This window comes from Perissodus microlepis, chromosome 1 (assembly GCF_051167445.1).
Source record: "Perissodus microlepis isolate ML-2025 ecotype Zambia chromosome 1, ASM5116744v1, whole genome shotgun sequence".
Classification (NCBI taxonomy): Eukaryota; Metazoa; Chordata; class Actinopteri; order Cichliformes; family Cichlidae; genus Perissodus; species Perissodus microlepis.
The window spans coordinates 19,549,352-19,576,735 of record NC_140461.1 but is presented as its reverse complement, the minus strand read 5'-3'; the positions used below and the strand labels follow the sequence as shown (position 1 = coordinate 19,576,735).

General features: G+C 39.1%; 1 protein-coding gene across 5 annotated transcripts in view; it reads left to right on the top strand.

Moving 5' to 3' along the window:
- cpne7 (copine VII) overlaps positions 1-27,154 on the top strand; it is a 37,155-nt gene extending 10,001 nt beyond the window's left edge. For 4 of the 5 annotated variants that reach the window (XM_084933951.1, XM_084933962.1, XM_084933980.1 and 1 more), the window contains 11 exons: positions 2,477-2,551; positions 7,106-7,189; positions 7,285-7,374; positions 7,596-7,988; positions 8,280-8,339; positions 8,949-9,082; positions 16,912-16,966; positions 19,981-20,032; positions 20,393-20,526; positions 21,344-21,580; positions 22,628-27,154. In XM_084933951.1, coding sequence (XP_084790077.1) covers positions 2,477-2,551; positions 7,106-7,189; positions 7,285-7,374; positions 7,596-7,988; positions 8,280-8,339; positions 8,949-9,082; positions 16,912-16,966; positions 19,981-20,032; positions 20,393-20,526; positions 21,344-21,580; positions 22,628-22,780 — 1,467 coding nt within the window. In that variant the 3' untranslated portion in view covers positions 22,781-27,154. The remainder of the gene's footprint in view (positions 1-2,476; positions 2,552-7,105; positions 7,190-7,284; positions 7,375-7,595; positions 7,989-8,279; positions 8,340-8,948; positions 9,083-16,911; positions 16,967-19,980; positions 20,033-20,392; positions 20,527-21,343; positions 21,581-22,627) is intronic. The other variant, XM_084933989.1, reaches the window with a different exon arrangement.
- Positions 27,155-27,384: the final 230 nt, after the last annotated feature.

Sequence of the window (27,384 nt, the reverse complement as noted above, 5' to 3'; positions counted from 1 at the left end):
ACATCAGTAAGCTTCTAGCTAATGTGTCTCTCCAGGCTCTGGTTTAATCCTACACCAAGTAAAAGCCACTCCAAGAAAAAAATGCTCATGATCACAACGAGCTTCAACTATTTGTTTTTACAATAAAAAACATAGAATTATGTGCATATGCATGTGCACAGAAATATTACTGTTACAAGCAAGCAGGTAGACTGCAACCTGTAATTTGCATTTACCGTGTAATTTTTTACAAATGTAAGGTGTCATTTACAGAGTATAAAATATGTAGGCACTGTAGAACAATGTAGCAGCATTCGAAGGATTTCAAGTAAATAAGAAACAAATCAGTAAAGACTAGCTTTGGAGTATTCTGAAAGAAAGTAGAGATCATTTATACTACAAGCCAGTCATTTTATTATATTTTGCTTCCAGGGAGTCAGAGTTTCTTGTTAGTAGTCTTGAGGAATCATTTTCCAGGTTTTCTGAAAGTCTTTCACAATTTCTCTTTGGAGGCTGCTTTTCCACTGGTTTTTAGTTCAACCTAACTATTTTCAGAGGACTGTTTTTGTTTGTTGAGCCATAAACACTGACCTGAATCTTTCAAGTGCAAAAAAAGATTAACTCAAGGGATTAACCAATATTTTGTCTACACATAACAGACAGCTAAAAGAACCCAACCATTTTTAACTTGTAGCCTGTCACAAAAACACATTTAGTCAAAGAAATGTTTCTATTTCTTTAACTTAATCAACTAAAAATGTCAAAGATAATAAAGTTTGACAGGCACAAAATAGTATTTTTGCACTAGTAAGGTCATTGCTCAGGTTAACACAGACAACTTGGCATATCTTGTAATCATCTGCAGTTTCTCCTTAAAAGATTTAAGGTAACTGAACATGTGGGAGTCAAAATCAAAGGTTTTGGGTCTAAAAAAAAAAAAAAGATCCACAGCAGATGAACCGAATCTGAAAGTCTGGTCCTTCCAAAGACCTGAGAGATGCATCTGGCCCTTCGGGTGATCCATCTGCTTTTCACTGAAGCTTCATCAGAAATGGTCTCTGTGGATCGGTGGCTGTCAAGAAGCCATTCTTAAAGAAGGGAAACAGGGAGAAAAGGCTGAGGCATGAAACTTACACAAGAATTGGACTGAAAATCAGTGGCAACAGATCTGATGGAGTAATGAATCCAAATTTGAATTTTTTGTTTCAAACCATTATCAGTATGTATGGAGAAGTTCAGGAGAGAGGTACAACAGTGAGTGTCTGCAGCCATCTTTAAAACACGGCGGAGGCTCTGTCATGGTTTGGGCTGCATTTCACTAGGTGGTGTTTGAGATCTTTTCTTTTGGCATTATCAACACAGAAAAGTGCCGGCAGATTTGGATAGATTCTGGATTTCATCATGCAATGCCATCCCAAACACACAACCAGTAAAGATGACAAGGGTAAATTATCAGTCAAGAATTTACCTCCCCAGAGCTCCACAGAAATTACTAAAGGAGTGTGCGATCATTGTGACAGAAAACAGAACAAAATGTATAAAGTAGAGCTTTGACTATCATTTAAGAAGCCCGGAGAACTATTCCTGAAGACTACTTAAAAGAATGAAAGGAAAGCTTGCCTAAGAAAGTTCAGACTACGTCAAAGGATAAGTGGCGCTCATACCAAATATCCACATCTGTTTGCACATGTTTCAATAAATGATGGCACTTCTCATTTTCCTAGCAAACAATAAAGAAATGAGGGGTGGCTCTGCACTCTTGTACAGTACTGTTGTTAAGTGATGACTAACTTTGGAGTATTTTTCTGATGTTTTTTCTTCTTGCATTTTTACTCACTCATTCTTCTTTTCACCTACTGGTTAAATGTTTTACAGGACTTCACTCTAAAATCACTTTCATTTGCAATAGAAAATCAAAACAGTACAAATACTCATTATAACTGATGATAGATATTTAAGTCACACAGGGGCATTTAAGTTTTACAAGAGTGGAATTTTATTTGCCGTGTAATTTGTGGATTTGTCTGTTTAACTTTACATTGACGTGAACGTCTCTTTTATCCTTAGGAGAGTCTTTATGGATAGCATTTACATAGCTTTTAAAAATCTCTTTTCCAAAGAGCCTCACAATGTGTCTGCCCGTTCCCACATTTATGCACATTCACACAGTGATGACAGAGAGCTTTCATAAAATTACTCATCAGGAGGATTTTGAGCTTCGGTGTCTTGCTCAAGGACACTTTGAAATAAAAGCACGATTCACTCCAGTAGCTAATGCAATAAAAAAAATGGAGCCACTAATTATTGGCGATAGTTATAAATGCTGACAAATGATATTGTATTGACATTCTGGAGCTTGAATCACGACAGTCATGTTTGCGAGCTTTAAGGTCGTGTTTTGGAAATATATATCACAGTCTTAAGTCACATTTCCTTTAACAGTAATAATGGAAATGAAAACACAAAAACATCACTGCCAAATTCTTTTTCCTTCTAGGTGCACGCTGAGGAAATTTCTGGCAACAATGGATATGTGGAACTCTCCTTCTGTGCCAAGAAGCTCGATGATAAGGTGAGAGGAGTACACGTTTTTGATTGAAACACCAACACAGTTGTTTTATTAGACGCGGTTTATAAGCATTAGATGGTGAGTAATATGAGAATCCTCCTGTCATGATACTGTATAGGCTAAGAAATCCATCCACAGTAATTCAATGGCATTAAATTTATGCTCACAGAAGGGAATATTTTCTCACAAAAAATCATGCTGTTATATACAAATTATATTAGTATTCAGCATTATTTGTGTTATTAAATGTTGATCTACTTTAAAGCTGCATATCACTGACCTTAGCTTTTCCTGGACTCATGCTGTCAGACTTTGCAGAAGGCATGTTTCAATCAAAAAGAGAGCGGGAGTTTACATCCAGTTACAACTCTGATGATCTGTAGTCACACCATGTTCTCAGGAACGAGCCTCGGGACTCAAGACTCACAGGTTGCCCTTTGATTTCCAGCTCTATTTGGAAAAAAATTCAAATTTTCTACAGCATGTGCATTTATTTTTGGAATTCCACTCTGAATTTTACCGCCGCACTGACAGTGAAATTGAACCCGACTCCAACACATGGAGTACAAAATAATAAAAATAAATCCTTGTTGTGAAGTCCATTTTCTCCTCCTCATAAAGGCTGCCCCAAGTCTCCAGTTTCTGTTGAAATGCTGGAGAAGCCACTCTAACACAAATAAATTACTTTTACTTTTAGAGAAATGATGTGCAGTCACTTGCCACTCAGATGCAAAAGTGTTCATTTGCTCTGAACAAACAATATAGACTGTGATTAGATACTGATTTTATTTAGGAGCAAAGACAATTTAATTTTGGTTCCAAAAATAACCCATTCTATGTTAGCGAGTAGACACCTTTTGGAAGAACTGAACATCATTTATTGAGATACAGAAGTCAATTAATAACCTATTTGGTGATTAGACTCTGAGGAAACATCATAGAAAGTAGTCCCAGCAGTGATAGGACAGGACCCAATGGAGTCTGGATGCTGATGGTGGTGAAGACAAAGATGAAGACAGACATGCTTGGATGCAGCTCTGAGTGACCAGTGTGAGGTGGAGATGGAGAGATGACGGATTGGGATGTAAAACTCATTTTACACTGTGGGCCACGTAAAGCCCACTTTATCATTTACTTTGGTGTAGATAAGGGGAGATCTTTATCAGCAGAGAAGCTGCAAAACTTTTAAGAATACAGTTAAAAATCCCAACAATACATCTTGCTTCACATTTTCCAGTGGGCCTGATTAGAGTCTTTATGGGGCCAATTCTGGCCCTGGGGCCTTATGTTTGACAACCCTTGACTAGACTCATGATGTTGACAGGATGGGAAAGGGGAGCACTCAGGAAAGCAGACAAAAGATCACAGATCTTTCTTGTTGAAGTTACATATAAGCTTAATTTTTTAGGATTGTGGGCATAACTTGGTTTGGATATAAGAGGCGAGCTGGTTGTAAGAAATTTTCCATCACTTTCACTTCCGAAGTGAAAAACAAAACATGCCTCTGAACAGTGCTGGCATCTCTAAAACAAATTGCATTTCTTCCGTGTCCTCTGCTCAGATTGGGAGGAGATAATGTTGCAGATATTTGTGTTAAAGCTGGGGTAGGCAGGCTGTCGTTGGCATGAGTGGACACCAAAAATCCATAGCAAGTTTTCAGCATATTGTAATTCAAGTGCTCAGAGACAGAACGAGAATGGAGACTTCGGTCGGTGCCAGCTGTCTTCGGAGCAGATCAGGATAGTGTTGTTGTGGTGCAATAGGTTAAGTTCAAGGCTTTCACCTGAGAGATGTTTTTTTAAGTGATACTCATTGGGGATGCTTAATGTAGAGCTGCAGGAGAGGTGTTGTCTATTTTGAAATTGTGGTGTTTTTTATTAGATAGAAAAAAAAAGAAAGAAAAGAAGTTACGACTGGAAACCTTCTTTATATTAATAAGGCAATTTTCCCATTCATGAAACAGTAGATACCCCAATCAGCACAATGTATACATTTGACCATTTTCTTCACAACTGTAAAGGTTGCAAAGCAAATATTGGAAAGAAAACCCCAACAGTCAGATAAATGGCTTTGAGCAAGCACTTGGCAATGGTGGGGAGGAAGAGCTTCCTATTAGCAGGAAGAGACCAGGCTCAGGGATGGGCAGCTATGTACAGCTACCAGCTGGGATGACAGGAGAAAAACAGTGAACACAGAAAGACAAGAACAAAAACTGTGGCAGAAGCAAACTTAGTATATTTATATTTATCGAGCTCACACAGAGGTACATGTGGAGTCATGTCCCTAACCACATGGTCAATGAAAAATGTTTCATGTAATCCAACATATTGTAGGTTATGCAGGTACTACAAACAGATTCTGGGCATCCTCCAAAAGAACCTCATGAATGCCCTGATTTTTAAACTTCCATAAACTTATCACAGCTTATCAGTGTGGAGCACTTGAATAAATTGCACTGTTGAGACTCAATAAGAACACCAACAATCAGTATGGGTCAAGATGCTGTAACAAAGGTTTTTATTTCAAGCTGGGTTACTACAGCTCGTATAATCAATCCTATTTAAAAAAAAAAACATCAGAAGTTAAGGAGTCTCGCTATGTTGGTGTGGCAATCAGCAAACTGATACGCTGGGAGTGTACTTGGACTGAATGACCCACACTCCACTCAAAGTAAACCCACAACTTCCAGCATAAAATACCCAAAGTAATACCAGTACCACCATAAACATAAAATATTAACAGAAAACAATAACCTCCCACAGTAGGAGCCACAGCACTAAATACAAATAGAAGCTGTTTATTAGCACTGCGCTAGAGTTTACCGAAAACGAGAAATAAAATGATGTAAAGTGAACCCTTGTTGGGCAACCTTCACTGCACCTTGAGACTGCCACTGGTCCAGGATCGTGATGAAAGTTCAAAAAAACGAAACTACTTATATACTAATTATTATTACATTCACGCCCCAGCACCCCAGGTTGCACATACATCCCTACGGTAAAATAATCCCAGCTGAAACAAGCTAATAAAGGTAAAACAGCAGGAATAAAACGAACCCACCTAATGAGCCTCTCAAAGGGTCAGGTGCTCTCACCTTGGGCCCCTGAATTGTGCCTGGGTCTTAGTGCCCTCCTGCTACAAGTGACAGGATGTCTTCTTAAGTAGTTTTTTAACTAAATAAATTAGCTGTGACAGGCAGCTTGCATATAGCAAATTATCTAACAAGGACAACAGATGATGACTGAAGCATGACTCTTTCTAATGAGCTGCTCATCAGTTGCATCCCCTCAACCTGCTGTAAATACTGAATGTCAGCCTGTTCACGTTGCTGAGCAGAAGGATTAATTAGGAGGCATGATAGATCGTGGTAACTGCTAATGATAAACATTACAGTTATTGTAAACCTGAAATTGAATTTTGACATGTTTGCCTCATGAGTCCATGCTACTGATGCCACTGGCTAGTGGTTGTCATGGCAACAAAGTAAGGATCTTACAGCTCTTTTTTTTTTTTGCTCCTATCCCTCAGGAGATGTATCTGGCTAATGTAGCGGGAAATGCATCTTTAACCATCTCATTCGCTGTACACAAAACTCCCCCTCACCCACCCAGCCGACACAGGCACACAGAACGACACAGACACGCAGACGCACACACAGTAATTATTTGTTTTCCTCCCAGAAGAATCAATTGACCTCAATAATCAGTGTTGCCTCTGCTCTCAGACGCCTGAACTTGAGACTCAGGGGATGATTCAAGGCTACCACAAATAACTATAAAAGATGCAAAATGTTCCACGTGTTTTCAGTTAATTGGGGCATTTACTAACACTGAAAATGGACACAAACACTAGTGAGTTGATCTCGATTCATCGTATTCATTACAGCCGATCGCCGGGGCTGTTTAAAATGCACTTTGCGCAAGTTGCAACACGCAAAGGAAAGCGCAAATGCTTTGCTAATGAACTTCAGCCGTAGCATGTACACGCTATTTGCTGAAGGAAAATGTCAATACTTGAGTGAAAAATCTATGGCATGACTTAGAAGCTTATAAAAGATCAATCCTTTCCTCAATGATGTCTTATTCAAAAATTCCACCACGCTGCGTCTTCCTGACCTTTAATCATGCAGACAGTTACCTGACAATTATTCCTCCTGCAATCAGCAAACAATGAATTAGTGTCTGCAGACATTTGTACAAATCACCTGGACAAATACTAAAAGCATACTGAGATATCACAAGCACCCAAGCCTGGGTGGAAATCGTCACAGCTTCATTGTAAACGCTAGCAAACGCTTGAAGAGACTGCAAATTGAATTAAACCAAATCCTTTCTGTTGAATGTGATATTTCATATCTTTTGATCTAACAGACATTGACCTCTGCGAGAGTCCATGAATGAATAAAGCTAAAAAAGAAAACCAGAGAAATACTAGTTTTATAGACTTTTCCTTTTCTGATTTACAGCAAGTAAAGGAAGAAGAATCTTTCCCGAAACTGGTTGTTTCTCACCTCCAGATCTAGTGGGTTAGTCAATTTTGTCTTCTCTGTTTCTGCAGGATCTCTTCAGCAAGTCGGACCCATTTTTGGAAATCTATCGAATCAATGACGATGAAACCGAGCAGCTTGTTTACAGAACTGAGGTAACCTTACCACATTCCCACCCCGGTTTCATCGACAGCTTTTAATGTGTTTCTAACACTTTACTTCTGTTGTTATTGTACTTGTTCTCTAACAGGTGATTAAAAACAACCTGAATCCAGTGTGGGAGCCCTTCAAAGTGTCACTCATATCCCTGTGCAGCTGCGATGAAGACCGGAAGCTCAAGGTAGGGAACGTTTTAGAACTGTGACTGCAAAAACCACAGTCAGTGAGTCACAAACTGCATGACCAGCGTGATTCAGCTGGGGTCAGCAAACAGGGCAGAACACTGAAAATACATCACTTTGATTTGTATATGGATTTTCTATGAGTATACCTGGGATATATGAATGAGTTGTTGTATGTCAAAAGTAGTAAACAATGTCTGTATGTGTGTGTGCCCCACAGTGCCTAGTGTGGGATCATGACTCCAGGGGGAAGCACGACTTCATTGGCGAATTCTACGCCACTTTCAGGGAAATGCAGAAAATTTCCAGTGGAAATAAGGTCAGTGAATGGAGAGGTGGAGCAGAGCGGAGGAGAGGGGAGAGACAGCTGTGTAACAATTTTATCCTTTCCCAATGTGCCTCTGATTTTTCTCTGCTGAAATCCAGCACACATGGAAGGAAAAAACAATGTCAGGCTGCTTTGATATGTTCAAAATGCCACAAGTTGTTGCTTTTGTTCTTTGTCTTTCACTTGCTTTTGTTCAAGGTGTCGTGGGACTGTATGAATCCTAAGTACAAACAGAAGAAGAGAAACTATAAAAATTCAGGAGTTGTCATTCTCACTGACCTCAAGGTAGGAAACTCCTGCAGAAACATGCTTCAGAAGAGGCAACACCCTAGAGAGAATCAGTCAGTGTTTCATTCTCTCAGTTTACAAAGCGGTATAGACACTGCTGCTGTTTCTGTTACTGGGAAGACTTTCCAGAGCATTTTTAGTCTCCACTACATTTTCAGCATACAGCACAGCATTTTTTTTTCTTACCTTTATAGCGAACAGATTTGTTGTGCTTTAATGACCTGGTGACATCATAACTATACTCTTCTGCGGTTTTGCCTGAAAGATTTGTGTTTTTCTGCCTCGCAGCTTCACAGAGTCTACTCCTTCTTAGACTACATCATGGGAGGATGCCAAATTCACTTTACGGTAAATTAAACCGACTGTCTTTAATGACGCTTCGCTGTCACTGAATGCTGTTAACTGCAGCCTAGTTTCATGACTTACATATTGTGCTCGGCACACCGATCATGTTGCTACTCGATGAAGACTTTGGTATGTTTCCTTCTTTCCTGACCTTTTTGTTTGTGCACACATAGCTTTCTTGGAGGCAGTTTCATGAAATAAATTCAAATGTTCTGTAACTCTTGCCCTTTGGTTTGCCCTCTATAGTGCACATTCTCGCTCTCTGGCTGGATCAGAGAAGCAATGCATGTTAATCATGAGGACTGCTGTGGTAGATGCAGTTCTCCCTTGTTGAAATAGCTAGCTGCTTGGATCTACTGTGTATGGGAGGTGATGCTGCTTCAGTCTATGTGGGCGTAAAAAAAAAAGCAAGTTCTTACCTCTGATCATGTAATTTATACCGCCATTAGGTTTATTTCAGGCTCCCTCACTCATAATGGCTCGGAATATAATAAGCATTCAAGCAACCAAGTAAAAGTCTTTGCAGGAAGTCAAGTGCCAAAAGAAAAGCTTAACTTATTCTGATGAACTGTTCATGTTGCACACTTTGAAATTTCTTTCTCTTCCCACCAGGTTGCCATTGACTTCACAGCCTCCAATGGAGACCCCAGGAACAGCTGCTCCTTGCACTACATCAACCCTTACCAGCCCAACGAGTACCTAAAGGCTCTGATAGCTGTGGGGGAGATCTGTCAAGACTATGACAGGTTTGTCAATCTTTTGTTTCTCAGAAAAGGCTTTTTGTGGCCTACAGGGACTGTCACTGTCTCCTGTTGTGAAGCAGAGCTGCAGAGTGCTCCTCACATGCCATTTCAGTGGAATCTCTGCCAGTGAAAGGAGCCACTCCATCTGATCCACAGCATTAGGACTGTAATGGAAACAGTGCAGTGTTGAAACAGAAGGGCAGAGAACCCTGCAGGTCATTATAGCTTTGCTCGCCAGTTTTTTGTGACGCTATGGGAACCGAGCTATTGACCACCGGCTCGTTTCCCTCGCATTTATTCCTTCATTGAAATGAATTTGGCACTTTTAATTTTCTCTAACAGATGGGTTGCAGTTTTAAGAAAAAAGTCAGCGGTAACTTGCAGCTTAAACACCGTCGTTCACGATAGTAAGTACTAGAGATGGCACGATACCACTTTTTTATGTCCGATACCAATATCATAAATTTGGATATCTGCCGATACCGATATGAATCCGATATAGTGTATTTTTTAATCAATAAAACGTTTTTTTAGTATCTTGCTGCATTTTGTATAAGTTTACACTCAAGTTTAAATAAATAACAACACTAAAGCTATTCTGTTATACCTGTATGTAAAAAATACACTGCGCCCAAAATATTTCATAGTTCAGCAAAACCAGTCAATCTAATAAACTTAAACCTACTCCATCCTCCCTATTCTGGTATTTTAAAGAGTACTTAGCAGAAATATTAAGCAACCTAACTAATAGGGTTGCAAACTCCCAGCAAAAAAAAAATAGGGAACCACCCTCCACCTCATGATGCTTAATCGATGTAATCAAATTAAATTTGATACAGGGGGAAAAATGCACAGAAATAAATTATTTTTCAAGAATAATTAAATAGATTCAACATCTTTCTTCAACAGAATTGCAGACTGCACAGATGGTGCCTTCCCAAAGGAAAAAGTAGTATAGCTTACTAGGGTATATTAGACTTAACAGTTACTATATACAGTAATGGACTACTATATATTTTACATCAGATTAAAACTTTGGTTGTAAGATTCAGATAATTATTTATTAAAAGCTAGACATTTTAAATGAGAATAAGAAAGAAAAGTATGTCTTTGTGCCCCCTTTTCCCTGTTCATGCCCTATCGGCCCCCCTGGCTAAACTTTGCTAGATCCGCCCCTGCACAGTTACCAGCTATGTAGAAAAAGATCCTGGTGTAGAAAGTAATATTAAATAAATTCTAACAACAGCTTATCAAGCTTAATAGTGCTGCTGTTGTTCAACCGCTGGTTTCCTCTTTCTGGTGAGAAGTGGGCCAAAAACTAAGAAGAGAGACAGACTCGGGACAGAAAAGCCGATCAGCTGATCATTAAGCAGTTTCACGATTGAAGTAGCAGCAGGAGAGAGAGAGAGAGAGAGAGAAGCAGTCGCTCCATATATCGGTTGTTAAGCTTAACGCTAAAATGCTTTACAAACATTCAGAGATGAACTTACACACTTGCTTTACTTCTCTCTGGGATAACTTCCTCGGAGATGAAATGCTGGTTTGGTAGGGAAGCTACAAATACACACAGCCGCTCTATCACGTGATGCATACTGCTGCGACGTGCTAGGTTATGAGCCGAGTTACGCCGTGTAGCAAGTTTTGTGAGGTGCTTTTTTGATATTTAATGGATCGGATTACATTTTTTATTTCTCGCCGATATCCGATCCAGTAATTTGGGTCAGTATCGGACCGATACCGATACGTAATATCGGATCGGTCCAGCTCTAGTAAGTACATTTTAATCTTCTTATAGACGAGAAAACTGTTTGTACCTGGAAAAACTAGAGCAAGTAAATTTTTGCCTCTGCTGGCATTATTTATGCATGAGGCTAATCTGGGGCTTGAAGATGGGTCTTGGTGGCAGCAGTCAAGGACACTTATGCAGTTTTGTGGATGTACTCCTTTACGGTCATTTTACATCAGGCAATTTCAAAATAAACATTAGTTTTCTTCCTTCTGCCTGTGTGCGAGATAGGTGACATTCTGACCTTTTTCACCCTGTCAGCCACAGGCATTTAAATCTTGCAGACATCAGATTTTGATGGACAGAGAGTTCTTACCAAATATGGGGATTTCTTTCAAATCCATTCAGGCATCGTAGATTGAAAAATAAATAAAATGAAGAGACACTAAAGTGTTTGGGTTGGAGTTGAACCCGGGCCATTGGATTTAGCCTGAGCACCCTGTAAACTAAACTGCCGCCCAGTTTAGGCACACTTGTTCTGGTAATGCAAATATCTAATTAGCCAATCACATGGTAGCACCTCATTCAAGCATATAGATGTGGTCAAGACAAGCTGCTGAAATTCTAACCAAAAATTTAAATGGGGAAGTGAGGAAGTGACTCTAAACCTGGCATGTTTGTTGCTGTCAGAGTATTTAAGAAAATGCTGATTTATTGGAATTTGAATGGTCCAAAATATCCAGTCAGGGGCAGTTCTCTGGGTGAAAATGCTTTGTTGATGAATAGCCAGAGTGCTTCCAGCTGATAGGAATGCAACAGGAACCCACAATAGACCCTTGAAGCAGATGTGCTTCAAGGGTGCTTCAAACAGGACACCAGGTACCACTCGTGTCTCAAAGAACAGGAAACTGAGGCTACAATTTGCACAAAATTGGATAATAGAAGACTGGAGAAATGTTGCCTGGTCTGACGAGTCTCTATTTTTAATGCAACATTCAGATGGCAGAGTCAGAATTTGATGTAAACAACATGAAAACATGGACCTATCCTGCCTTGTGCCAACATTTCAAGCTCCTGGCGGGGGTGTAATGGTTTGGGGGATATTTTCTCAGCACACTTTGGGCCTCTTAGTCCCAACTGAGCACCATCCTACCTGAGTACTATAGCTGACCATGTCCATCCCTTTATGACCACAGTGTACCCATCTTCTGAGGATAAAACACAATGTCACAAAGCTCAGATTAGCTCAGACGGGTTTCTGGAACATGGCAGCAAGTTCACACTTTAAGATGTTATGGAACAGGAGATTCTCATCATGGATGTGCAGCCAAGAAAACTTTTATCAAAAAAACTAAAAACATCTCCGTGTGTACCTTCTGTTATTTCATTATTTTCTATACAGTGCTATGTTGTTCCTGCCACGTTGATCAAATCATAATCATTCTTATGTAATTTCCTGCCGCGTAGCTGCTAAATATTTTTAGTCTTGCGTATCACAGGTAGTGGCCTAACTCTACCTGCGAGTATGTGGCGCTTCTTGCTGTCGTGCTGTTTTACATGTCTGTCATAGTTTCTTTGCTCTCATGGGAAGCTGCATGTGGCTGCTTCTCCTGTGGATAGCTGACTGATACAGTTTCTTCTCAGCATCTGTTGCAGCGATTGGTCCTCCTTCTTAGCTCGCACAGGCTCATTACCCTGATACAGACGAACACATGCTGAGATAGGGGCTGACACCAGGATAGCAGGCACTTCAAAAAGAAGTGGGAGGCATTATGGCTGGAGAAATAACAGCATGGTGTAGAATCTGATGTAAAGACAGAGGTGGTGCAGCATGAAGCCTGTTTTCCTCTGAGGATTCCTCTTACTGTAAATACTGGCTGATGTACTGTAGTTATAATGTTTGACTTCAGTCACATGTATTTTTAATGATTGGCCAACCGAGCACAAATATTACAGTATCGATGTGTAAAAAAATATCTTTAGTAGACTTGCAGGTATTTGCTAATTAATGAAAAATAATTTGTGATATTATCTGTTTTGGAGAAAGACCCTCTCATCTGTCAAAAGTAAGCCAGATGAGGATTAACACCCCAACTCCTGATTTATGCAGATCCTCCTATTGAATATCAGGAGCACTGTCTGGCTAATTATAGCATGCAAGCGATAGCGCCGGAGACACTGAAATCCTGCCTGTGAATTTTCAGTTCATCTTTGTGGCTTTATCGCATCCATGTTTACACTGATGCACACCAGCATCATACATGGAAACATGTCTCTGGGCCAACAGCGGCTGCAAGTGTAGGCAGCCCTTCCCTTGGAATTGTTATTGAGGTGTAAAATGTGGGCAAGCAAACCTTTTAGCCTTTAGTGAATATAGGTGATGTGGGATTTTAGAGACCGTGCAGAGGAGTGCATTACAGAGCTGGAGTGACTAGCTTTTGTCTGTGTGGGTAGAGGCTCGTTTACCTTGCTGAGAGGGCTATTACACCAGGCACATTGCCCTGTGGCTCCTCACGTGTGCTGACGAAGAGGAGAAAACTGTGACCTCCGTGGACTTTGGGCAAAATTCATATGATGAAAATCACTTGTGGCCAGTCTCCTCTGTTCTCTCGTCTGGGCCGTTCCTATGTCATATCACATTTAATAAGTTTCATGAAATGTATTTGCTGTGTTATCACAACAGTCCCGGGGCCAGGATAATCAGTTTTCTATGTAAACAATAACAGGAACAGAATACATGCCAAAGCAAAATTGGCTCAGCTTGAATAACTGCTTCCACATTAAAATATTTTCATTAAAGCTCTTTCTTTACACTGGCAAAGCTGGTAAAAACCAATACAAAACCCCAAACATTTTTTCTTTCCTATTATCTTGCATTGATACAGAATGCCTCGATGTGTTTGAAAGGTCAAAATTGTGGGAGTAAAGCCTGTATTCAGTTGGAAAGGAAGGCTGTTTTTTTTTTCCTCGATGAAAATGGATTTAACTTCAGTTGAAAACATTTAATTGTTGAAGGGGATATTAGAGCTGCTTTCATACTGTCGTATCACTTGCCCAACCTATTGAACAGGAAATCTATTAATGTCAGTGGAGCACTGTTACTGGAGTATTTTAACGCATTAGCTGGAGCACGTATTCAAAAATAAGAATACATTAATGTTACACGGGTACCTGAATGTTTGCCTTGTGAGCCATAATCAGTGATGCCTTGAAACTACAAGCTGATAATTTATTATAGTCCCAGATTATGGCAAAGTCCTTAGATTGTAACAACAACAATAATGAGTACCTTGGAGATGCATAATACCCATTAACTATTTTATGTATATCATGCGTGGAACTGCCAGTTATCACACACCGCGTATTTCCTGTTGCCACTAGGCGGCGCTATAAGTGCAGCGTAATATAGGCACATAGATGTCTCCGGACTCAAAGTCCCATCAAACGTGAAGTTTGGAAGAGACTGGACAATGTACAACTGAGTTTCTGGTGTTTCCTGTGGCGAATACATTTGGCGAGTCACAACAGAAAATTTTATGAAAATTCAATTTAACGTTACTAAGGTCTTTAGATTGGACTCACCAAAGATCATGTCTGAAAATATCTTTAGCAGGAGTTTTTTAATGTACAAGGCCTGAAAATGGCAAAAAAAAAAAAAAAAAAAATTGCACTGAAATTACGCTTTAAATCCAAAATGGCTGAGTTCCTGTTGGACTTTGGTTATGGTTCCAAGAGATCTCAGGACACTGCACGAGGCTGCCAAATTTCAGACAGATAGATGAAATGCAGTGCAGGGGATGATTTTTTGAAATGTTGTAGGTGGTGCTGTGGAGCTGTTTTACCATATTCAGTGATCAGAGCCCCCCCAAAAAACCAAGAAAGCTGTCATTAGGCTTGAGAAGTGGGACAAATTTCTTGACTTTTCAAGCTTGCCAAGCACTTCAACAACAATTTCCTCTTTCATGCAGAATAGCCATGGCACCATGGCATGCATCACCACATTGGTTTTAAGGTGAATGCAATCAGCCTGAGAGGAATAGTACAATCAAAAGTTCATGGCAAATTATTGGAATTCGCCGACATGCCCTCCAACAACAATTCAAAAGCGCCACACTTTAATATAGGCAGCATCTGAAGTTTAAACTGGCCAAATAGGAAGTTGATTGGACAAAGTCAAAAGTTCAAAAAAGTATAAGGCCTGGTGGACTTCCTGTTGGGTTTCCATGAGTGGGCCCCACTCGTGTGTAACAAACTTCATTCAAGTAGCTCGAACTATGTGTTGGTAGTACTTCATTAAAGATGTGTTAGGTGGCGCTATAGAGCAAAACTATTTTGAAACCATAAAATATGTAACTTTTCACCAGACTTTACACATGTGCTAATGTTGAGTACTTTTAGGCTTTATTACTTCATAAATAATAATGAATGGAGCAAATACAATGGGGCCTTCCCACTGTTACTGCTCAGGCCCTTATAACCAGTCATTTCTGTGGTAGTGAAATAACAATCCTGCTGGTACAGCTACTACTAATTGCAGTACAACTAAAACTTGTCAAGCCGAAGTTACTTCTTTCAATAGTTATCAGGCAGTTAAGAGTTATTGCTCCCTCTGAAAGTGTGAAAATCATCTCTGTGCCAGTGTTTATGTAAGTCCACAAACACCAGAGTTAATCAAACACACTCTGAAAAGCTGCCTCAAAGCCACATTAGCCACTATAAGTGGATAAACAGCTCTCCAATCATCACTTGTCCATGCACCAAATAACACAACAACTTCCTAACACTGTGCAGTTTGCTGGCCACCCTCTGAGGCACCCACACCATGTCCAGAATAAATGAATAAAAGACATGATCTCAAAATGTTTGTTCAACCCCAAACGAAGAGCTGAAGATGTTGTTTGCGATTGCACGGAGCTGGGTTGGCTTGTCAGTGATGAAGGCATGAAATCGATAAATGTCCTGATAACAGAAGCGGCCATTAGACAAAGCTGTCTGTAGGCAAAGAGTCCCTGATGTGACTGAAAACAAGTCGTGACAGCTCCAGTGCTTACTCTAAATGCCCAGAAATTCCCAAAATATTACTGTAAATACTTTTTGTTTGCAGGAATACATTAGATTACTTTACAGGCATTACTGTATGTATTTTTATACTGCATATACAGTAGTTTTTTTCAATAAAGCTAATGAACAGGATGCTCTAATGGTGTGTAACAGAAAGTGAGTGACCACAACAATATCCTTCAGTTTCCATAATGCAACCCAAATGTGTCTTTTGCTCCTATCCCGCCTGGTTAAACCCATGCCTTTCAAAACAGATCAAATCAAAAGAGCAAAAATGGAAACAGGACAACGAGAACAAAGCTGAGCTGTAAGATATGTCATGAAGATATAAAAATCATGTCTTGTATTGTAGGTAGTGTGCATTTGTTGTGCATTTCATGTTTCAATGTCAGAGTGAATGAGGAAGATATTCCACACAGGTACTGTGTAACTGAGGCCATCAAGTGAATAACTTTCCAGCATTGCTGTGCAGTGGAGTTACAGGCACTGAATCCCATTAGTGTGCTGCAAACACTTGCTGTCTACAGCTGAGAAGGTGTGGGGTTCAGGGTTAGGTTCAAGTTTACTTTAAAGCTGAACAGGACGTTGCTTTTTCATTTCATAAAGGATATCCATACTTAGAATTCAGACACGCAAATAAAATTGTGGTGGGCAAATATAATACACTTTATCTGGAGTGTACTATCTTGTTATTCATACAAACTGTGCACCCTGTCCTCTGACTGGAGGCAGCGAATCCAGCTTAACAGACTTTTGAAGTAATATCTTCCCATCTAAATGGTACAGTGAAAAATGAAGAGGCTAAAAATCGTTAGAAGCTCTGTGAACAGGTGCAAATGCTGTCTGCACTGACAGTGGGACAGATTTCAAATTGTAATTCAAGCTTTTAACACGTTCTAAAATGCAAACAAGCATGAGGTATGCCCTCAGAAATACAAACAGATGGATAAGCCATCAATATTTTCCAGATTGCAATCAAAAGGCAACCACAGATTAAAATGCAGTTGCTTTAATTTGTAACTGATTAATTTGCTTATCGTTTCAGTGACAAGCGATTTTCAGCTTTGGGGTTCGGCGCCAGAATCCCTCCGAATTATGAGGTGAGTATTTTTTGTTTGCATCTCTGTTCTCCCTTTTTACTCCTCTGTTCTAAACACTGTGCTTCTTCCAGTGATAATGATGTGTGCTGTATAGAAGTGTGCTCTTACCGAAACCTGGTATTTTCCACTAATCTGGGATTTTACGTTACGCGAGCCAATTTTCATGACCTGTTCCAGGACACAATTTGTCATTCAAAATTTCACATTTAAAACTAATTACCGAGGGTATTTTTATTCATAAGCCCCTCGTCTTAAAATATCCACTTGTCTCGAGAAAATATCACGTTACAATGACACAGAAGCCCCAGAGTGTTGATGCTCAATTTACATAAGAATTCATGAGTGTGAGAGCATTTGTTTAAGCAAATTAGACTTTGGGAACCGAAAGCCCTCGGTGATTCTGAATAGAGCCCCTGGGAGATGTCTGTCATGTGAACAGTGAGCACACACACACACGGACACACACGGACGAAACACCATGCTCAGATAGTCTATCAGACCAGAAGGGCCTGTGTTTAATGTAAGATTGTAATGTGCTATTCTTCAGTAGGAAACACTCATAATTATCGTTTCAATCATGCTCAGCTTTGCAGCTCAATAATGCAAACTATTAATTTCTGAATTTGCCATAGCAGTGATTTCCTCACAGGAGCCAATTTTATTTTAACCGTGTCCTGTTGATCTATTGTCGCTGGTGGCGCAGGTGAATGTAAATTAAGCTATTAGATAACTCATAAAGTGCATCTGTGGACTCATAGGTTAGGGACTGCACTAGGTGCCAGAAGTGCGAGGGCTCTACTGACCGCGGTATCATTTATTATGCATTATGCATAAGTATTAAAGATGGTAATTTAATACTAAAGATCTATCACATACAGTATGAGCTGTGGGAATTAATGAATAAAAAAGAATAAATAGTGAAAACGAATTTCTTTATTTGTTACATGTCTCATATGATTTCTATGACTCATACTATGATTTACATAAGACCCTTTTTTCTAACACAACACAAATAATACAAAACAAGTAACAAGTAGCTGAGTTGTAAAATTTAAAATCTTAATGGAGTCATATTATGTAAAAGAATCGCTCCATATATAAACAGATGCTGTTGGAAGGAGGGGCAAAGTTTGTATTATTTCTACACATTTCATTGCAAAATCTTTGACCTTTTTCATTTTACTATGAAGCCTTTCTTGGCTGTAACTGTTGATACTCGTGATTAAATGTGTGTTATTTAAATCTTAAATACAGAAGAAAAAAACTTCCAAAGGTTTAGTCAATAATGAAATTAGGATTGTTTTTGCACGTACGTCGCCTTGGTTTGCCTTTCAGACAACCACGATCTTCATTTGCATCTGGTCTTGGGCCAGTTGTTTGCTTCCAAGTGACCTCTTATGTGCTTCCCAGGTGGCCGGAAAGTATCCTTGATTTTTAGCTTGATTGTGACTGCCATTAGAGCCACCTGCTGAATGCAAACTGCTCAGGAGTGAGTGTGGCACATATTCATGCAAATAATCTCCCGACCACAGAGGTACATTCACAACAACTAGTGCAGTATTTTATACGATCAAAGGAGCAAAAAAAACATGTTACGAACACTGCAGTTTCTTTAAGATTGTAATATTAATGTCTGACTGCCATACAACAGTTGGAATAGCACAAATGAAACTAATAATATTACCAGTGTCTAAAAATGCTCTGTTCCATCTAAGTGTCTCTGAAAGCTATATGTGAGCCAGAGGCACAATCAGAGGCACACAAATGGACCATTTAAAAGAGAGACGGCTGTTAATAGCATTATTAGACATTATAATGTCATTAATGTTGCACTTGGGTGTTGTACTGCTGCGTTATGTGAGAAAGTCTGTTGTTAAACACTCTACACTGTGACTCCAGGCTGTAAATCACGTTATAGACGTGATTTACAAAAGTGACGTTAAAAAAAAAGTAGCCAGCTGGAGAAGAGTCAGTTGTCACTGATCTGGCTGACAGTTGGTGCCTGTGGGAAAAAAAAAACAGTTTCTTGTGAGAGGATGGATTGAGAGGGGGATTTTATTTTTGCCAATTAAACAGCTTTGAGATAAACAAAATGTATCTGACATTTGGATTGCAGGAGAAAAAAACGTTTAAAAGAAGAGTGGGTGCAAAGCCTGTTTAAAAAAACAGATATTAAGCACGTAATACATGCTTTATGCTCATTACTGTATAGTGTGACGAATAATTGGTTCGGGATATGTATACAAATAGCATAGATAGACCATTATGGGACATACGCAAGCCTCGTTAAAAAACAATACGTGTCAAATTTCGGCAATATTTGATGAACATTTTAATCAAAATTCTTGATGTTGTTGTCTGTTTACCACCTGATCTGATCTAGTTTGCCTTTGACTAATGTTAGGAAATGCAGTATTTCCCCTTGATTAGTTAAAAAAAAACAAAAAACGAATCCTTTTGTTGGATAACCACGCGATGTGAGTCACTATTATATTTACCCTGTGTCTTATTATCCTGCTGTCTTGTGTTTACCTTATATGACTTTTCCATGTGTTTCCTGTTTTACTGTGTTAACCTTTTGTCTGTGTGCATTATGTTTTGTTTCACTTCCTGTGTCATTAGTTAGATTTAGTTCAGCCATGTACTCACATGTTTCTAATCATCGTCATCATCGTCCCGGGTATTTAACTCCTTAGTTTCCTCCAGTTCGTTGTCTTGTCATTGTCTAAGCCACATGTGTGTTTCCCAGTCCAGTCCAGTCCAGTCAGCCAGTCGGTCCATTTGAAAAACTGTAATTTTTACTGGAATAACATGAGCACACAGAAAACTTGTCTTCAGTTTTGGTCAACTGCTCTTTTTGATTCTATTTAGATCAAACGTTTGTATTCACCTAACATATTTTTAACAGAATTGCAGTAAAAAACAAAACATGGAAGTAAAAAAAGGTTCGATTTCTTCACCAAATCCTAAATTGGAAGCCTTTCACACTTTCTCCTCTCGTTCCCCACTCACAGGTGTCCCATGACTTTGCCATTAATTTCAACCCAGAGGATGATGAATGTGAAGGTAGGTTGAAGGGCTTTGTTTACCTCCACTGATAATAGTAGAAACAGCATCTACACCACCGGTAAAATAACACAAACTAAGTAGGTGCAACCATTTCTGCATTCGTCTCTCTGTAATTTTGTACGTACTTAAAAGTTAGTGTTTTAATGTGATAATATTTATGGATTTCATAACTGATTGGTTGAAACCTAAAGTGTCCGTCTTCAAATTGTGAAAAACAACAACAAAAATAATTCAGGCCAAGTTTGTTAGTATTCAGCAAATGAGTCATCTGACTGTACACTTCAGCCTGGACTTGTTAACTGACAGGTGTAGGTAACTGTGATGATGTTTGCTTCAATCCACTCTCGCTTTGATCAGAGATCCAAGGAGTGGTTGAGGCATACCAGAACTGCCTTCCTAAGATCCAGTTGTACGGCCCTACCAACGTTGCTCCGATCATTAACAGGCTAGCCAAGGTGGCGGCAGGTGACGGCAACATAAAAGATGCTTCTGTGAGTGCACATTTTTACTCTTTTTTTTTTTTTTTTTTTACCTCAGAAATATTTGGCTCTTTATTTTATACGGCCTTTTTGTTTTTCCCGGGGTTTCTTTTTGCCTCCCAGTGGAGCCCATTATAAAACAAGTAGTACTTTTTAAATTATAGACTGAAGTCATACAGAGCTGTATTGACAATGTTTCATTCAACATATTTTGATATCATTTCCTTTTTTGTACAGCAGTTAAAGTGTGTCTAATAGAGTTACTTGCTGCTCACGTTTCCTAATGCTGAGAGTAAAGACTCAGGATTTTTATTTACCGCCTGCACAGACATTGTGTTCTGAACTATTACACATACTGTGATTGCACTGACCTTCATTATAATTTATTCCTAAATGTCAGTCTGCCTTTTGAACAGTAACAGCAAACAAACTTCGACTCATTGGACCAATCCGAAGTGTTTACAGTACATTGTTCCATGTTAATATCCTGGGTCCATGCTGCTCACGTAATTACACACTTGAAATTAATTTTGCGCACACGGACACACATGTGGTGTCTCTGCGTGTGATCTAGTTGTTCTTTATCTTATGCTCCTTTTTTTTTTGATTATTTGTTTTGGACTCCGTTGTTTTCTATGTAACATTTTTGACTAACTGACACAAACACATAATCTTTTCTACTCAGCAGAGGCTGTAAAATGATCCAGAACAGCATGAAAGGCCTCCTTCAGATGACAGCGCACACTGAGCTTAGAACCACATGTTGCGGTTGAAATGGGTTAACATTAGCATGGATTAATTCACACTGAAAGGTTTTATCTTCTTCCAGCGATACCACATCCTGCTCATCCTCACGGATGGTGTAGTGACTGACATGGCAGACACACGTGAAGCCATTGTACGAGCCTCCTACCAGCCTCTCTCCATAATCATTGTTGGTGTGGGCAATGCCGACTTCACAGACATGCAAATTTTGGATGGAGACGATGGAGTCCTACGCTCACCGAAGGGTGAGCCGGTCCTCAGAGACATTGTGCAGTTTGTGCCCTTCAGAGACTTCAAAACGGTCAGTCCTTCTCTCCATCTGTCTGCTTTTGTTGACTTGTTCAGGATTCCTTTCAATCCCACTCTGTGTGACTGCTGTGCATGGGATGCTCTCAAACATAATTATTATTATCATTTTATTAAGCCCTTGTCATTTAAAAGAATAAACAGGCAGCTTTTGCTGGTTTTTCAACTGCTACAGATGGCCATCATAGACTGGAGGAAATCCATAAATGTGCACACACGAGAACTGTTTCTTAATGTTGTTACATCCAATTAGTAATTTTTCCGATGTATAATTGCACCGTCTGTTATAGATTCTTGTTCATGTCTCCCTATTTTCTGAAAGTATGCACAGAATACACGGAATAACGAGTTAATGCAACTAAATAAAATCTTTTCCTGACTCTGCACTCATCTGATAGTACACATCAGCCAATTCAGCCACAACCATCAAAACGCCACATCAGTGAACACATTTCAAAGTAATGGTGTTCATTGCTTTGCTGGAATTACAGAGATTCGGACAGTCAATGCAAGAAGAACTAAAGCTGTTCTGGCCACTTCTGATGAATCAGATTCATTTGAATTTACTTACTGCATATTAGGTTAGTTTTTCAGTCTGAAACTATCAGTTCATGCAAGTCACTTAAGTTGAAAATGAATTATAAGATATGTTGCCACATTTATGTTGCTGTAATGTATATGTATAACTTTATGCTACTGTGCAACTGTAGATTGCCTCTTAATAGTAAGAAAAACACGAATAAATCAGTGGCAATACAGTAAAACAAACACTGCAGGACTTATTATTTTGGTTTATGTAACTCCTGGGAGTGAGACAGAACAGACTTTGTACAGAGTAATGCACACAACAGGTGCCATCTAATAGAGTGTCTTACTCTGACGTACTTTTAAAAATTTGTCTGAAACAAAGAACATCATTATTGCCACCAGAGGCTCTAGATGTAGATGAGAAACCTTATAACCTTTATGTTCCTTATCACAGATTAAAACAATTTTTAACAATTGTCTTAACAACTCCAGCTGTTCTCTAACTTTGTTGCAGGCATCACCTGCCGCCCTGGCCAAATGTGTTCTGGCAGAGGTGCCCAGCCAAGTAGTAGAGTACTTCAGCCACAAGGCCATCTCTCCTATGAGTCCTATGAGGGACTTACCAACTCCCATCCTCAGCCCAGTTGCCACCACTCCAACAGAATAACTGCACACCCTGTTCCCGCGACCAAGCTTTGACCACAGCATCAGTCTGGCAAACTGAGAAGGATGCTTGTCTCACTTTGGACATAAACTGGAGAAAAAAAACCTTCTAAATGTGTTGTCGCTCGTGTATTTCATTTTTCAAAACAAGCAAAGTGTTTACACAAGGACGGTACTACAGAGATTGTGGGTTATATTTCTGCGCTCAGTGCGGATTGAGCACTCGTCTCTGACTGTGCAAATCGACCATCCAGCTGTTTCAGCATCAGGAGTCCTGGAGGATTTTTTTCCCCCATGATTTTTATGCATGCAGACAAATCCCTTAGTGACGATCTACTGATCGCGGCAGGCTTAATATTCTTTGTTGCCCATGAAGTTCAGCCTTTTCCCGTTATACATACAGTGTGTTCAGATATTGTTTTGGAGAGGTACTATACCAGATGATTTCATCGCAATTTGATTGTTTTAACTTAAGCATGGACGTGTGGATGGTTTAAAATAGTTAATAACAAATAAACAATTTGCCCTGCAAATCAAAATCTGTCTGCAGAATTGGCCAAACAACCCATGACCTGACATTGGAATAAATGAAAACGGTTGCTAAGGCTTAAAAGCTTTTTTTTTTCTTCCAAAAGGCAGCAACCATAATCAACAAATCAAGAGCATCCCTCATTGCAAATGCAAGAACTGGCACTGCTACTTCTTGGCAAACAAAAACAATTAGTGCCATGTGTGATTGACAGTTGGACTGTACAGGTTGCCAAATGTATGTATCCTGTGTAAAATAAGCGTCTAAATAACAGCTTTGAACCATTTTCCAAGAAAACCTGATGAAAAAACAGCAGCAATGGAAATATCTTTGTTGAGCGCTCTCATGCCAGACTTGTTCATCTTGAACTTCTGTGAAACTGCAAGCGACATAATAACTTCAGCAATCTGCAATATTTGCTACAGCTTCAGCTCTTGGTGTGCTTTTTCAGTTGTAACAGGGAGCCGAAAAGACAGAGCAAGACAGGAACATAAGATGTGTTTGGGTGGTTGTGTAGTAGCGAAAGGTTGTAAGGCGCTGCCTTTTCTGAGGGTATCCGTGAGCAAAGCTCGAGTAACATACTCTCAAAGAGCTAATCGATGACTGCGCCCTATTTTTGGTCTCTTGTCTAGTGGCTACGATGTAAGCTGTGAAAGTCATGCTTTTTGTCGGGTGAATCCTTTCCCTCTGAATTGTCCATCTTTGTTTGTTGTCATCTCTAAACCATGCAGGTTGTACTTTCTGCAGTGACTTCTTTTTATAGATATATTTCCGTTCCTTTTTTGTGCTGCCTTTTATATGAAATATAATTCTACTTGATGTTTGATGATAGATTTAATGGGTGAGAAAGACAAGAAATGAAAGCACAAGTGAACCATTAGCGCTGTTATGCACAACTTAATATATCCATTACATTTACATCAGATAGATCAATCTAAAACAATAGTATGACTGGTCACCAAATTTCCATTGTCTTCAGCGTTTCATAATAATAAAAAAGAAAAACGTCGATCCATGATAAACTGTTCTTTATTTCACTTCCATCTGACTCTTGCCTGAAGGTTTCCTGTTTACTGGATGGAGACCTTTGATTTTGCTGTTCTATTGAGCTTCACAATGTTCAGTATATAAAAGACGTAACCTTCATTTTTATTTATCCTGCCTGAGCTTTGTCAGATTGTCTTCATATTGTTCCGAGTGTAGCCCGTAACCCGTGTCAGTCAGAAAAAGCTGTCATGTTTTGCCCTTATTACTAATGCTACAGTGCTTAAAGCACAGTCTCTAAACTGAAACGCTTTGCAGCAGAAAAACAAGTTGCTGTTTTTTAAAAATATATATATATTATTATTGTACTGTGAATACCTGTGTGGATATTGCAATCTAAAGAAGAAAAGAGAGACTGTGTGTTTAAGCTACCGGCAATTATTTTTCAAGGAGTGTGCAAAAAGTCAACAGCACCAGATAGAAGGACATTTTTCGCCTTCAAAAGGCATCCTCTTGGCATTTAATTAATTTTCAAGTGTACAAATAACCTTGACAACAAAAACTTTTGCCTAATCAAGTAACTATTTCCAAGAATGTAGATTTCACCTGAGCATTACATTTTATTGATCAACACTAATTCAAAAGATTTTTACGTTTTGAATGAAATCTCTCCCTGAACTAAAGAAATCCTATATTTTGCTTAGTATTGTGTTCTCCTTTGGTATTCAGTTGCATATGCAAGGTTTGCTTTAATGACAGTGTTAATAATTACAAGTTTAAGCCCCACAGAAAGTGTTAAATTCCTCATTAATCATCTGATGACCATTGCTTAAAAACGTGATCATACAGTAGTGAGTTTCAGTAAAAATAAATAACATGAACGCTCCACGACTGTCAAGCTGGATAATGTGCAAATTATACTCTAACACGGTTTGGCTGTTCTTTATTTGACCCTGTACTTTGTATATTTTATCTACAATGGTGCATTTGCACTGTGAATGATTCTGAATGGTGACAAATGCACTTGGAAAGAAACCGCTCTGTCACTGCCAATAAATGTACAGGAAGCAAATTAAGTCTTTACAGCTACTCCATCATACACATATCCACTCCAAACTACAAATACTAGTCAGACTTTGATTTGTCCTCTAGAGTTTAACCACCCTTCCCCAGACACAGATTATTGACTTCCCATGAAAGCACCTAAACACAGCTACCTCTGCTGTCAGCTGCTTTTTGAACTTTGATGATCAGCTATTGAGGATTCTTCTGTCACTGTGGATCACAGGATGAGACCTATTGATTCAGCAGGCCTTGATTCAGAGCCGTACTCTGTTACTCAAATGTAAATAATCCTGGAGGGAATTGCGTCTCACAGCTGAAGCGTAGCTCCGTGTTACCAGTTTACAGCGGGGTAGGAATAAATGCAAAAATGAGGAAATTCTCGGCTGGAATAATCAGCATCTGAAAATTTTGGCTGTTTATTCAGAAGTTTTGACTTTCCTGCATGATGAATAATTGTTTTGCTGTTCATGCATCTTAATACAGTCCTTATTATTCTCCTGTAAATGATTTACAGCACAGAAAATGTTGCCATTCTTGGATAATTACTGTAACAAAAAGCATTTTTTAAGAGATTTTGTCAATGAAGCAAGCTTTGTACTTTATCACAATTCTTTAGCTGCCACTTATTCTAATGAAATATGGCAGGAAGTGCAGATATCAACTAGTATTTCTGTTCCTTGAGGGCAAACCAGCTCCCTTATTAATAACTAGAAGACATCCATGTTCATTCTGTGATTTGTGCCTTAACGTGGCAATACGCTTTTTTTCCCCTGTAACTTACAGTATCTCACTCTACGCGACTCTGCCTCAGGTTATGAGCTGCTCCGGCTCAAATGGTTCATTCCCTTATACCTTTAACATTTGCATGAGATGGGATTTTAAAAATGATCAGTAATTAACCACAGAATTCAGGCTAAATGTTATCCCTTATAAGCAACTTTAGTTTGCTTTTATCATCAACAATGCTTCATTGCTTATCTAAATTACAAGGGGTGTTTGATGGTTGTACAGCAGTGATGGATGGGTCTTCTATGCTTCACCAGATTTTCCGCAAACAAATCTTCGAAATCTTTACTCAAATCAATTAAAGATCCTATTCTGTTTCCATTTCCTTTTAACTGCAATGATTCAAATATGGAATGCTGAAATAATAATTGTGTGCTTGTTTGCAAGAACTGCCCTGAACCCAGGCATCATCAAGGCTCAACAAACGGAATTTGATTTTTAAAAAAAATAAAATAAACGGCATTCTTATTCTAATGAGAATTTATCTACTGCACCATAATGGTGCAATCAAGAGTTAACTAAAGCAGTAAGACCGGAGTGCATGTGCCCATCTTGCTCTGCAGATTGAAAAAAAAAAAGCTGTGAGGAATTCACTGAGCTACTTATTCTCCCTTATCTATTCTTGCACTATTGTCAGACAAAATTAACAAGTCATAGGTTTTACACCTCCTCGTTGTATCGGAAATTTCCCATGCACTCTCTCTTTCTCTCTATCTTTCCCCTGCTCAGCAGAGTAGGGTTTACAGTCCATAGCTGTAATATGAACCTGGTGTAACTGCCGGCCCCGTGGCCAACAAGGATCCCATGCATCATTAGTAAATATTTGATTTCTTTAAAGGGAAAAAAGGGATTTATTGCATGCATACTTTTATTGTTACGCTGTGCTGTACAGTCATTCCTTTGGATTTTATGATATGCTAATATGCAAGCCTGCATTTGCACAAACCTCTGTTCCTGTAGTTTATGCTCTTTGTCTTGCAGTTAGGTAAATAAATCTCATCATTTAAGTGAAAATGTCTCTGGGGTTTATTGTAATTAAATAAACGATTAATTACTGAATGGTTCAAATCTCGAATCAGCATTAATCTGTTTCTTTTGTCATCTAGCTTCTTCTGATCCTACTCATATATTCCAGTGATCATCTCACAAAACATTTCCTCGCCTCACGCTGCCACACAAGCAGGATGAAAAGAAAAAGCGATACTGATGTGCTTGGTAAAAAGTAGGTTAGGCTATCAGCTACA